The sequence below is a fragment of the Nematolebias whitei genome, chromosome 8, assembly GCF_014905685.2.
Source record: "Nematolebias whitei isolate Nwh7 chromosome 8, NemWhi1, whole genome shotgun sequence".
NCBI lineage: Eukaryota > Metazoa > Chordata > Actinopteri > Cyprinodontiformes > Rivulidae > Nematolebias > Nematolebias whitei.
In genome coordinates this window covers 24,883,683-24,898,260 of record NC_056505.1, presented here as the reverse complement: position 1 = coordinate 24,898,260, position 14,578 = coordinate 24,883,683, and the positions used below count along the sequence as shown (strand labels likewise).

Below are 14,578 nucleotides of genomic sequence, written 5' to 3'. Positions count from 1 at the left end.
AACCAGGACTGATGAGGTTCTAATGGCTTTATTTACAAAGAGCAGCTACACCGAGCCACAGGACATCATAACTGAAATTGTTTTAAAGAGCCCCCAAAACTGGGTTTAATTTTTATACAGTGTAGTTTTATTTTTTGTTTATAGCATGCAATCACAGGAAAGAAACTTTAGCAACACTTGTTTTCGTCAGATGTAAAGCTAGCAGAAGGTACTTTGATTTAGCAAAGGAAGCTATTCAAAACAGCCTATAGCAGCACTGCCAAACATCTTTTAAAAACTGAAACCCTAGTGGTGTATTGGAATCTGGTATTCTATTTTACCACCTAAACAGTTTACTTAAATCACTATCTCCTCCTGTGAGCAGCTATTTTAAAGCTTGGCATAGTGTGTAGGATTTGTGTGCGTAAAAGATTAACACAACTCTCTCTTTCTGGTTAATGGTTTAATGTGTCTGTTTTTTGTTGTTTTTTTTTAACAGCGTAAATCTTTACGGTCCCTATCAGAGAACGCTTCGTTCTTCCTAAACAAGACCAAACTGAAAGTGCGAAGTATTCCCTACCTGGCGTTTGGGATGTGCCGCCGCACTAGCATGTTTTATGACACCATTAGGAATGTGAGCTGGGGAGAGCATGAGTAGGGCCAATGCAATTAGCATGCCAAGTGGCCCTTTATGATAGCTGTAAAGGAGCTGGATGAAATCCCCAATACAAAAATAAGCATGAATTCCAATTTAGAGCCTAATGAGCAGCAGGGAGTTGAGTTAATATTTTTAAGCAACATTTATGTTTGCGGTGAAACCTCCGTGGACATGCAGGAAGCAAAGGCAACGTAGTTAAGGGTTGAAACATTGCCAGATACCATCAGTCACATCCACCAGAAGTGTCTCTCATCTTCGCTTTGCCAATTTTGAAACAACTTTAAGCATTTTACTAAAAAAGAGACAATTAGTCACTATTCGGTTTGTGTCTTGTCACAGCTAATAGGCAAAACTTTCTCTCATTGCCGCAGTTCCTTCTTTTCGCCCCGTATGTCACCATAGCGTTTCTCTCAAAACAACAATAGATTCGAGTGCAGACTCCTCCGATCTCTAGACGTTTGAAGTGTACACATTAGCGTTTCTCTGCAAACATTTAATAACCCTCATGCTCCATTAGGTGTCACATAAGATGAAAACCAGTGGGGTGTTTGAGCTCTTTGCAAATAAAATGGAGGATAACGTAGTGTCATTAAAATGACACTTCTTTACTTTTTTGAATTTGTTTATTTACTCACCTATCTGCATTTTATACCCCCCCACCACCACCATCAACCACCTTGTCTGTCTGCCCACACTGGCATCATCAAAACCCTGTCAAAAGGTTCAGCGTGAAAGGGGAAAAGGAGAATGAAAGGCAGTGTGCTAGGGAGAGAGGAGCAGGTCCCGGGATGCTTTATGGGTAGCACCGTTAAACGAAGCACGACGCGCGGTACACAACACCCCTTCAGCAGAGCGCGCTTCAAAGCCTGTTTTGCACTTGTACTGTCAACATTTGGGAGAGGAGCGAGGGTGGAGGATCTTTTGAGCAGCGTTGGGTCTTAACACACCTCTTCTCCTGTCTATTTCCCCTTTAAGCTCCTCACTTGTGTTCCTAAATTGGTTATGTGCTTGCTGCATTACCTTTCTTTATACGTTTACCCTGTTCCCATGTCTTTTCTTTTGCTTACGCCCCACTTTCTCCTTGCCTCCCCTGCCTTTTTCTTTCTTTCTGTTTTTGACTTTAACTAGCTCTTGCTGTTTGGGCGTCTGTGCGTGTCTGCATGCATGTGTGTGTGTGTGTGCTGTTAGGTAAGGTGAACAGGGAGCCAAGGGTGTAGCATCAGGCAAGCCTGTCACCTGTAAGGTGGGATTGAACCTGTGACAAATATGAGCCCCATTTCTCCTGGCTGGCAGCTCTTCACAAAAAAAAAAAACTTGTTTGATTGAAATGTGTTTTTTTTTTTTTTTTCCCTGCACCATTTCTTTTTGTTGATCCCTTCGCTACTCTACATGAGACAAAAAAAATCTTACTTTCTACTGACAAGCAAACTTTTCTTTGTTTGTATGCATTCACAAAGAGTTTTGTTTTGGACAGGAATGTCACCATACAGAATTAAACTGCTGCATGGCTTCTTTTTCCTTGCTGCTGTAGGCATTTGTCCGTATAAATGGGACCGATAACATCAAGTGATACAGCACAGTACCTGCCCTACTTTTGGATCCATACTGGCTTGTTTAAAGTGAACAAAACAGTGTATAAAAGCTGTACATGAAGTAAAAAAAAGAGTAACTAACATTTTTTCTTCTACTTCGCTTAATTTTTTTTCATTTATTCAACCTTTATTTGGGCAGGTAAATCCCATTGAGCTTTGAGGACTCATTTACAAGAGAGACCTGATTTCAACAAAGAATGATGACAACAATGGACAACAGCGACAACAATAAACAGTTATAAAAAGTCATACAGTCATACAGATTTTTTTTTTAACAAATAGGATGGCTAAAAAAAAGAAAAGTAACAAAAAACAGCTAGATTCTAAGGCGAATTTGAAATCAGCAAATACATCATTACACTTCATGCAGATGACTTGCTGTTTCTTTGAAATGTTTAAATTAATTGATCAGTCATTCGTTCAGTTATTCCAAGAGTGCAGCACTGTGTCTTTGATCACAACCAGACTACATTAAAGTCTTACTATCCTCCTATTATTATTTTCTCTATTGTGCGGTTTAGTTGGCAGTGCTATAAAATACAATAATCCTCTCCCTGGTCTCCTGTTTTCATCCACCTTGAATGCCTCAGACCATTTTCTAGTTTTGCTCATTTGTCACTGCATCAAACAAGTTACATTTTTCTGTGGGGTGCTGTGGACAGCAGTAAGATGCATCCAGATTCAAATTAGTGCCTTCTAGTAAGGCACAGAGAGCAACAAATACAAACCTAACCACTCCTAATAAGCACATTAACAGGACATTGTTGACCACCATTGTGAAACAGTGGAATGGGAATGCCCCAGAGGAATGTTGTATGTATTTTTTGTTCATTCATGGGCACAAGATGTTTTTTGTTTTTTTTTTCAGAAGAAACACACACACACACACACAGATCTGCCTTTTTGCATCTAGGATTTGTGCCTTCCAGGCAGAGGACCGGAAGGCTTCATTGAAGCGACAGTACAAGTCAGTACAAGATGCATGATAAAGGCTTGTTCCCAGCCAGTACTGAGACGCTGCCGTTCCCGTCCGCAGTAGACAGACTCACCACGAGACACAACAGAGAAACCATATTGATGTCAGTTTGCTGTCTGCCTGAGGAATCAGAGCGAGTGTCAGTCAGTCAGACAAGCCAAGTAGCCTATAGTGCATCAATGTATGAAATATTTCTTAGACAGTACTGGCTCTTTGGTGCTGTGCGTCTTAAGTCTAGTCTTTTTTTTCCATTAGTATTCTGATTCGGTGGCTAGTGCTTGTCAGTGTCTTGAATGTATCCAAGCCAGCAACTGTATTTATGTGTGTCTGTGTTCAATTGAAAGGGCATGGCTGCCAGTGACAGTTTTTGGTTGTTCAGCTGCTGTGGTGCTGTTGCATTTAAGTGTCCATCACTTTCTGTTAAGAGCAGTTTGTTTTTTCTTTATAGAACTGCTCACCATCTGTGTGCATCTGCAAAGATTAGCATCAAGTGGTGGGAAGCACTTCCTGTTGGGGAATGGGTGTAACTTTCCAAGTCACAATAAAGAACATTATGTAAAAAAGAGCAAAATGTTCTTTTCAGAGTTATTACTGAAACAATAGTAATTAAAAAACAAATCACCTGATTAGACATGTCTTGGTCTATGACAGTATGGAAGAAGTAGTTGAGATATTTTAGGAAATCCATTTGCTTTTTGCTGATAATAGGACTTCCTTCTGTTTTTGCTGGTTGCACAACCCTAAGAACATGACTACAACGTCTCTTGTCCAGATTAAGAAATGTTTTGAATTAGAATAAGCTTTATTATCATTGTACCGAAATACAGTGAGATTATGTTCATACAGATGTCCGAAAGATGGGCAGAGTGCACGTTGCTGCTGCTCCTGAGAGCGCAACCCCTTGTTCTTTTAGATAGGAAAAGGAAAAAGGCCACAAGGAGAGGATAGTGGCATTACAAAAAAGATCTCTTCACACCTTGTCTTTATCAAGACACAATTTAAGACATCAAAAAACTCTACCAGTAAGCACATTTATAGACACATTACATGTGCATTTGACGACAAGATGGTGAGACTTGTCCATGAAGCACTTCCAGATAGACCATATGCGTCAAGCTCAAGGCCCGGGGGCCAAATGTGACCCTGGTTGACCCCCAATATGTTATTTTAAATGTAAAATACTTTTATCCCTTTATTTTATTTCAGTAATCTTTGATTAAGATGTCAAAAGTGCAACAGTGAACATCAAATGAGACCAATCAAACTCTTGTTGAGGAACCTGCAACCAAGAAAAGATGTTGGGTATCTAACTTGAGTTAATTCTGAAACCGGTCCTTAGTTTGAAAAATGTTTTAATTTTGGCCCCCTTTTGTAAGTGGGTTTGACACCCCTGACATAGACCATAGTCCTGATAAGATGTTGGTGTCAGTCGGTAGAGATCTGATAAGAAATTCACAGAAGTTCTCGGAGGGGGGTTGCGATAGACATAGCTTTCTTAGTTTACACATATCCCAGGAGAAATTTGAAAAGTCGGCCTGCTTTGAGGCCAAACGGGAGAGTCAGATTCAGATAAGCCACAGTTGTTGATTTTTTTCAGGCAGACTGTTATTTCTCATCAGCCTTGAGTCCTGCTGGTACTTTTAATCCAAAATGACCAGATTTGTGGGCACTCCACTGGTCCATGCTTAGTAGCTCCCTCCAAGGTCATCCCCAACATGCTGGTGAGTCCCAGAAGCTGCAAGTGGTCTACGATTTTCAAAAATTGCTTCTATCTTACAGTTTAGCTCGTAAAACAGCTGATTTTGGTGCTCAAAGCATGAACCAAATCTTCAGAAAGGGTCGGTAGCTTTACCATGGCCAAAACTGCTGCCACCATCTCCTTTAATAGCCGATAACATAGGTGTCCGCCAGTGCCAAAAGCAGAAACCCTGCTATCATGATTTCAAAATCTTTGGCATCTTCCTGAGATAATACGGAAAGGCACATCAGATCCATGACGTATCTTGTCGCATGTGCCTCAGTGGGGCATGGGTTCTCCAGGACCCTGTCACTTTGTTGAAAAAAAATTGTGATTGCGTTAAAAGTCCAGCTGACCAGATCCATGACAGTAGTTTACGTTTCAGAAGATGTGTAAATAGGAGCTCCAATACACAAGACCGAGAGCAAAAAAGCAGGAGAAGGACGGGAGAGGGAAGAAAGGCGAACGTCTTGCACGAGAGCGAGTGAGGAAAAATAATAACCCCCTAATAATCGCCATAATTCAGTTTATTAAAGTGTTGAACTCTTTTCCATTTGTGTAAAGAACAAACAAAAAAACAGGTTTGATTAATTTATAACCCTGATCTTACCTTTTGCCGCTCCATAGCTTCATCTTCAGTTTAGATTTGAAAACCACATCATGTTTCTATCTAATTCTCAGCAGTGAAACAAATCAGTTACTTCCCAACATGTCAATTTAATTTAGCTGAGGAGAAATGACTACCACAGCTTTTATAAACATGTAACAGGTCACTGAATTCAGGAAATTTAAAGTAACACAAGGCTGCAGTTTATTTGTAACGGAGTATTTTCTTGATTTTCTGGTTGCAGGATCCAGTGACTGTAATTAAGTAAATTTGTACTGTAATGTGTAAACCTCTTTACACATAGAATTAACTTTCTTTTTTCAGCATCCTTCAACTCAGCTCCATGGACAATATGTATATTCATATTGTTTAACATGTCACCCCAAGAAAAACAAAAACAAACAAACAAACAAACAACCAAAAAACACATTCAAAGCCTCATACTGTCGTTTCAGGTTTATGTTCATTTTTGAGCAGAATTATAGATAGACGACTGGAAAGCCCGTTTTTGTTGTTGTTGTTGTTGTTGTTTTTAAAGAGCTCATCAGGCAGAGATTGGGAAAAAACAAAGATGAATAAATTGTACAAAAAAAAGCAAAAAATAAAACAACTTTTCTGAATAATGAAAGGGTTGCGATGCATTTTTTTTCCTGCTGCCTGCTTGACTCTTGTTTTTTAGCCATCTTGTGATACTAAAATGACTGTTGTCTCTCCAATCTTTCCCATGAGCCTTTGCCCTGGTATTTGTTTGTGTGATCCCTTCCCTTAGGCCCCTGCTACACATCTGTGGCAGTAAGTGTGTATTAAAAATGTTTTTTTGCATCTGTGAGCGAACATGAGTGTAGTGAAGCTTTGAACAGTGCAACTGTGTGTGTGTGTGTGTGTGTGTGTGTGTGCGTGTGTGTTGTAATCAGTGTGTAATCCCTTCCCTGAGGCCGCTGTTCCACACAGCTGGACCGGAGCCTCCGGAGGGTCTCTGCTTTTCAAGCATCCTTTGCTCTTTCCACCTGACCGGGTGGTTATTGTGTGTCTGTGTGTGTTTTAACAGGTGCAGTACAGAGAGCTGAAACTGGATCCCAATCCCAGTCCAAATAAAAGGAAGAAAAACAACCCCGGGTAGATCACTGCATCCACCCACGGACTCCATTCTTCTTCTCTATTCTCCTACTGGCCTAACGTTGGACACTGAGGAGCAGAGTGACTCAACTCAACCTTTCTTCTTTTTTAATTTACCATTTTTGTTTCCTAAATTTCATTTTGGACTTTTTTTGTGATGGTGACAGGTCTCCAAGTGTCATTTTTGTACGAGACGATACAAGAAGTTGTTCCAAACAATCACAGTGTATACAGTGTGTACAGTGTGTATATAGGATGACTTATATCAGGCTTGCAAACTGCTCGTCTCACTTTTCTCTTTCACTCTAACAGCTAAGACAAACACATTTTATTGTCATAGTAAATGTCACACTAGTAAATTTAGACATTTTTCACTGCAGCAAAAGATAATCATGCTCATCCACATTTCTGCAGAAATACAGGCCTTAAATTCTGCACCACAGATTAGAATTCCTTTAACTTTTACCATCTTTATGAAATAATTTGGTCATATGTTTTAGATTTTCTCATTGTTTTGTGCTGCAGCAACTTTTGTTTCCGTCCCCTCTTGTTAATGATGTTATGTTCACTGGCAGTTTTGGATTGTCTCCACTTAACTCGGCTAGCCAAGTTGATTAGCAATTACGGCGGTAGCCTCCAGTTATGTTTCACTACACAAACAGAAATCTGGACTAACAGGATGTGGGCTTGTTGTGTTATCTGTCTGCGCTTTAATGCAGGAGCCAAATAAACTTCTCTCAAACCTCCGAAAACAAAGACAAAACAAATTTGAACAACCACCTGCTGGACCACTGCGTAGACAATGTTACAGCTGATCCCTACTAGATGTGTCAATAAGTCAAGTCATTATTTCTATAGGGCACCTAAAAACAAGTATGGTTGAATAAAGTGCTTTAACATACTTATGTTCAAAATACACATAAGGTAAAATCAAACAAGTGTAATTTACCTTGTACAATAAAAGTTTAGATATTCTGCTCAACTTAAACAAAAGTAAATTGGTTTTAAGTACAGATTTAAAATGATCAATAGTCTGAACAGTTTTAATTTGCCAAATCAGATGTTTATTGGGTTAAAGACCATCACGAAAAGGCTCTTTCACCTCTGTTTTTGAGACTGGACCTGAGAACAACAAATGATTTGAAGACCTCAGAGTTCTGGCTGGAGTGTAAAGGTGGAGAGGTAGGGTAATAAAGTGGTGCCTTACAATTAAGATTGTTTATACAATTTGTATAAATGCATCTTGAAATGGATAGGAAACCAATGTGAGTACAAGACCAATATACGAGCTATAATTCTTCACAGGAAAGATGTAAAAATGCAAGAACTGCTGTTTGAAGGCAGAGTGTACTAATAAAGAACCCTAGTTGAAAATAGTTAACCTTGACAATTGTATTCGTAGTCAAAATATTACACCAAGGTTCCTACTAAACAATAAGAACATAATGGGTACTGTCATGACTGTTTATATTTGACTATCCAAATAAATTATTATTGTTTTGTGACACATAATGAAAAAAGAATGAGGCCTAAAATGGTGCCTTGAGGTACCCCCAGTAGAAATGTCACAGTTGAATATTTTCCCAACTCCTTTTCAAATCAAATTAACATTGCCAGTCAACCACACACCTTTTTGAGAACGAGTCAGCCCAGTCGCACTGTTTATATAGATGTCTTCCAGTGTACGCAGAGTGTCATCAGGCGGGCCTGTAGGCAGCCACAGTCCTAATCTTGTTTGAAAGGCCGGTCTCCTCCTCTCTCATCTCTGTGTGTCTGCCTCGATTGCCACACATGAAAGCATTCACACAAGCATTCTCCTGCATCCGCATGAATACAGACACAAAGAGCCTCATCCTCTCACGAGAGTACACATCTCATCTTAAAAATCTCGCACATCGTGTAACTACTTGCTCATAGATGAAAACAGAATGTCGTATTTGAGCAGGAACACTCTCTCCCTCTCAGGCACGCATTCTCTCTCTCTCTCTCTCTCTCTGTGTGTGTGATGCTGTGCCCCAGGCTGGCCGCCCTCTCCATCTGCCCCACCTCCTGTGCCCACAGCTCAACTTTGATCAGCCTTTTCCAGAGACAGAGGTTTGCATGTGCGAGCTGTGTGTTTACAGAGTAAGGGTGTTTGCATACACACGTTTATGCAATCAAAGAAATGTTGCTTCTCTCAGCCATGATGTGTGTTACAATTGCATCTCCCCTCCAGCTCTAGACTGATGTTGGGAATCAATCAATGTGTGTGTTTGGCGCAGCAGAGGCGCCAGCTGTTTTTTGCTGTTCGGTTTGCAGAGATGCTAGATGAGCAGCAAGTCATCGTGTGACAAGGCTCTGAAGGGACTTAGGACTGAGATGTCAGGGATGGAGGAGTGTGCGTTACTGTTTTACAAGCCACTTCCCGTCATGCTTTTCTCCGTTTGCTCTCTCTGCGGTTCCCTCATTCGTCAGTGAGCAAGGTTGCGACCCTGTCTGAGGGAACAGTCTCTTGGGCTGCTTGCTGAGCGTCTCTTGAAAGATCACAGCGCAGGCTGTGTTTGAGGAGGTCTCATCTCATCCTATTGATCCCTGCCACTACTTCTTTTGGTTCCCTCTCCTCGACCGTCTGTCTTTAACTCCGTAAACCCCTGTTCACTGCAGCTTAGAGCTTCTTTCAGCCATTTTGTCATTCTCTTGCCTCATCTGTCTGTCTCCATGCCATCACCTCGATCCGCTCCAGTTCCCCACCGGCTCAGCCTTCCATTTCTGTGCTTTAGTATCAACAGGATCTGCCAAAGTGCAGCCAATCTTTTTTGTTCGTTTTGTCGTTTCTAAGACCAACACCACAAACTGATTAGCGTTTACACTTTGTGACTCGTGACCAATTTTTTATATTGAAGGGTCTGCTTGAATGACATATCGTTACTTTTGCAGCCATTTGTAGTGACGGTTGTGTGGTGGAGCATCTTAATGTTTTATTTTTGTTTTGAGCTTTGTTTTAAAGCAAACCAAAGTGTGATTTTTGTATAATGTAGAGAAAATATGAGAATGTATCAGACTGACAGCTGTAAACAAAAACAAAGCACTTTTATTTGCAAAAAGTTGTCACAAGACTATTTTTAAAAAATAGGATACTGTACAAAGGTAACTGCTGATTCATTCATGGTTGTATTTTATACAGTATGCTTGATAGTGTGGTGGTAATACTGTAAAGTAGGTGTATGCCTGCCCTTATTGTCCAAGTCTTTGCCTGCAGTGTTGTCTGCCTGTAATATGATTTTTTTTGGGCCCCGCCAATGTTTCCACAACCTGTGTAAGAAAGGGCAAAACATGTTGCACATGTCTCATTTAAATAATGAATTGCATCTTATCTATGTGGCTTATTTTGGGATAAAAACAACATAAAAACAGATTAAATATTTTTTATTAAGTTCACAGTGTGTGGATTATTAAAGTTGCATTGCAGGTTTACATGTCAATGTAAAACATTTGAGCACAATTTGCACATTTTGTTTCAATCAAGATCATAATCTGACCTCTGACCCATAAAAACCAAAACTTGCATCAAATGGTGGATAACTTAAAAAAAGTGTACAAACTTTACAAAGATATTGTGCAAGTAAAATATAAAACTCACCCAAACAAAAATACGATTTCTAGCTAAATATACTAAAAATAATTTACAAGCTGTGGTATTTGCTAAATGGGCTTAAGTACTAACCAGATTCTGATTTGATAGTCTTGTTTAAAAATAAATAAATAAATCTGGTCATCTGCTTCTTAGCACTAAAGAGAAAAAAAGTTTGCACAGCTTCAATGATAATGACCCTTCACTGATTTTATATTTGGTTGAACATTATATAAACATATTTAAAAACTAAAACAAACATTATGTATTTACATTTTAACATTACAAAGCAACAGCTATGAAAAACTTGAGGTAGCTTCAGCTCTAAGTGAAATGTTAGTGTTGTTCCAACAACAAAACAAAACGTTTGTAAAAACATTTAATAAAAATACACTTTTGATTTCCTTTTGTACTTTTTTTTTTTTTTTTAAACCTAAATAATGTAGCAGACCATTAACAACAAAAACGGTTAAATCGTGTCATCTGGACCAGTTTCTTTAAGTGATAAACGTTTCATCCCCCATGGCTGTAAACTGAGGAAGTCCTCTGGATGAGAGACGAAACGTTTCTCACTTAAAGAAACTGGTCCAGATGACACAATTTAACCGTTTTGTTGTCATCTACCTGGATGATTGAGCTTACAACCCTTTTTTTTTTGTAGCAGACCATTATTTATTTTACTTTTATTGACGTATAAAATGCCGTCTTTGCATAAAAGACCTAACATTACAAGCTTTTGGCGTTACCTGTAGACAACTTCATGCCGGTGAGTGTAATTCAGGCTGGTCGGTTGTTTATTATAAGTGAGGGAACGTCATATAAACATGTAGTTAACAGTTTCCTTTTTTCTAACAACACATGACGTGAAATTTATTTCGAAGGATATTATTTTCCTCAAAGATCTGCTACTAGTGCGTCACCGCTTGACCTCAGACTCTCCAGTATCTTCATTAGGAACGCAGTGTTCTCCCCTTTGCACTCTTTCACAACCACAGACACCTGTTCCTGGTGCTTCCCTTGGCTGAGCTCCAACAGTGTCTCGACATCTTCCACCAGCCTCACTGCCCGCTGATCCGTCCAGTCCATGGTCACTTTTTGGAGGGAGTGTGTCTCCAAGGCTCTGACCAGCTTGTAGACCAGGCTGTGGGGCTTGTCGTTTGGCTGAACAAGACCGGGCAGACCCCGCTCCAGCTGGTAGGAGACAACGAGGTGGCCCAGAAGACAGGATCCAGCCTCCAGGAGAGGAAGGTTCAGGACCTCTGTCTCTTTGTTTCTCTGGGTCGAGTCTCCGACCTGTGCGCTGCGGAGGAGCTCCTCCCTCTGACCCGGCGCAGAGACCAGATCCAGTGGAGCCTGTCCATCTCCATCAGTCTGCTGCAGAAGAACTGAGCCTGGTGGGGACAGAGGCGAACAGGAACAGAGCAATTAGCATTTATTTTTCCTAATCGTATGCTTCCTACGATTTAACGCACGTCAAAACTGCTTTATGAGCTGCGCATGTTCAGTGCAAAACACACAAATAAGCAAAAACACTGTGTGTGTATATATATATATACAAAAACAATATACAGCAAATATTCTTCTAAATGTTTGAGAATACTCAAGAAGTGTTTTGCATTTGTGTTGTTTTAAAGGAAACCACAGCTGCAAAAATTGAAGAAAAAATTAAAGACGTTTAACATTTTTAGCATTATTCACAAACATAAATAGTTAAACAACATAAGTCCCAAACGTCAAGTTCTAAATCCCTAAAGTAATGTCCACTCACATAGTTTTTTTTTTTTGCAAGCTGCCAAGTCATGGATAATTATCCAATTTAAAAGAGGCAAACTGACCTCACTGACTTAGAGGTTAATAAGTGTGTCAACAGCTAGTTTAGGTCGTGGTGATAACATCGCTGCCCAGACGAAACAGACTTGCTGTAGAGTTACTTTAGACTGCAGCATCATTATCAAATAAGGCAGAAGAGACGTGACACGGGTCAACAGCAGGACAAAGTAACAGACATACATGGTATGTGGACACACACACATACACACGCTAAGAGAAACTCTCATCCAAACGCACAGTGTGAAAAGTGGAAGGTTTAAATGAACAGCTGTTTTCCCAGTGGCCCTCGGTGCCAGACGGGCCTATTAGCTCACTTCAGCGCTAACTTCAGCTGACACCTCGCCTTAGCTCAGTGACTGGCAGGTCACTTTGTGTTTGTGTTAAAAGCGCAAAGGGTTAGTGACCTGACAGAGGCTCGGCTTTTCTGATGCGCTGCTGTAAGCGAGCTCATCGCCATCCACCGAGGCTCTGGAGCTACTGGTGTGTTCCGATTTGGAGCGGATCTTGACTGCGACACTAAAAATGTGCTTTGTTTGGGCGTCATAATAAAAGTGGAGTGTGATAGCTAAGGTTATTCATCAATTTAAATGATGTGTGGCTCGACTACAACACGTGTAGGCTTATCAAAAGTATCAAAACATCTCCACCGACCTTGACTTTACTCTTTCAGTCCCGCTGCACCGCATTCAAACCGACAGTGACAGTCAGAGCTGAATGAAACACTTTTCTTCCACTCTTACACAGCCAGCAAACTTATAATGGTGACATTTACAATCTTGCTTCTCTTCTTTCTATTCAGGCTGAAAACCATTTTCCAGTGTCAGACAGGCCTCAGCACATTTAGCCTACACGGAACGGGTTGAGTCAAGAGTGAGCCCTTTGTTTGCTTTCAGATAGACCCATTTCTATGGCAAACTACACTTGATGGCACTTGACTGTTCAACCTTGGCAATGCGGCTGCCACTTATGAGCGAGTTTACGGCTCTGTGTGACACAGACAGCTGAAAGGCCGCTTGGTGCCACTGCTTGCAGTTGTTTTCTGTTTGACAGACACTGTGGAGCTGCAGGAAGTACGATGGTTTTAAGAGGGTATCATCACGTGTACGTAGCATCGTGAGCCACGCACACTGGGTCTCGTTTGTCACATAACCTATTTTGTAAATGAAATGGTTTAAAAAAATGCACATAAATGGAATGTTAGGAATTCGATAATTGCTTCTTGTCAGCTGCTGTGGTAATAATATGTGTAGATGTTATGGGAGAATCATTAAGGGCTAACGTAGAGGTTGGTCAGCATATTAAACATGATTGGCAAAAACTTCATCTGCATAAATTCTGGTATTAATCTGCATAAACTTTTACATAAACATGGAGTTTTTTTAAATGTAGGGGTCAGCCATCGGGGGCAGCAGTCAAGGACGCAAGAGTGCAGAATTGATCAAAGTGGCCACGAGCGAAAGGTGGAGGGGAGGGACACGGAGCGAGGCTGTTCACAGCGGGTCATAATCACCAGGTTTCTGTAACAAGTTGTCCTCGGTATCAGTGGGAGTGGCTGTCGCTATTATGCTCAATCAGGAGGAGTGACTGTAATGTGCAAAGCCAACCAACTCAGGCATGGCGCGCTGTAAAAGGTTTCAGCAGGTCTGTCAGAGTTTGAATTCCTGTCGTTTCTATCATGCAGTGACACGGTCACCTGCAACACTGTGCCTGCCTGCAGAAAAACTACTTTCATCACTGTGCCCTTTGGACACGAGAAAAAAACAACTCCTCTTGTGTTCTTGTCTTGGGGGAAAAAAAAGTGTTAGACTGAGCTCCTACAAAAGCATTTAGATGAAATGTTTTCAGACTGTGTAGGCGTAGTAAATAAATGGTAAATGGACTGTACTTGTATAGCACCTTTCTGTCCGATAAAGATACTCAAAGCACTTTACACTACAACCTGTGCCCTCATTTACCTCCACACTCACATTCGTACAGCACTCTACTAGATCTCTACAAAGCTAATCTGAATCTGTAAAGACTAATCAGTGCTTTAGATTACATCTTTACACCGATGGGACACATCAGAGGCAATGAGGGGTTCAGTGTCTTGCCCAGGGACACTCCAACATGTGACTGCTGGTGGAATCGAACCCCCAATTCTTCCATTGGAGGACGACTGCTCTGACCACTCAGCCACAGCTGCCCTAGTAAAGAAATCAGGTTTAGAGTTCCACCAAACACATGGTATATGTTCTTTTTAAAAACGTATTATAATTGCAGCAGTACTATTTTTAACTTGCAATACATAGCATAATGAATAAGGATCTAAATTAAGCTGAATTTTCACAAAATCAAATACACTACACATACATTTAATGATTAAAAAAAGTCAAATTGTCTCCCGCATTATTAGTCCTCCTGTCAACCGTGTCTCTCAAAAACAACTTGTGAACAGTTTCCCCAACCATCATCGTGTCAAACCCAGCTGAC

General features: G+C 40.6%; 2 protein-coding genes across 2 annotated transcripts in view; one reads left to right on the top strand and one right to left on the bottom strand.

The window, feature by feature from the left end:
* Positions 1–6,670, top strand: part of mctp1a (multiple C2 domains, transmembrane 1a) — a 162,568-nt gene extending 155,898 nt beyond the window's left edge. Inside the window, exon 19 of the mRNA XM_037680664.1 lies at positions 6,599–6,670. Within this exon, the coding sequence (XP_037536592.1) occupies positions 6,599–6,670 (72 nt within the window). The remainder of the gene's footprint in view (positions 1–6,598) is intronic.
* Positions 6,671–11,170: 4,500 nt separating this feature from the next.
* Positions 11,171–14,578, bottom strand: part of slf1 (SMC5-SMC6 complex localization factor 1) — a 41,780-nt gene continuing 38,372 nt past the window's right edge. Inside the window, exon 18 of the mRNA XM_037680492.1 lies at positions 11,171–11,667. Within this exon, the coding sequence (XP_037536420.1) occupies positions 11,171–11,667 (497 nt within the window). The remainder of the gene's footprint in view (positions 11,668–14,578) is intronic.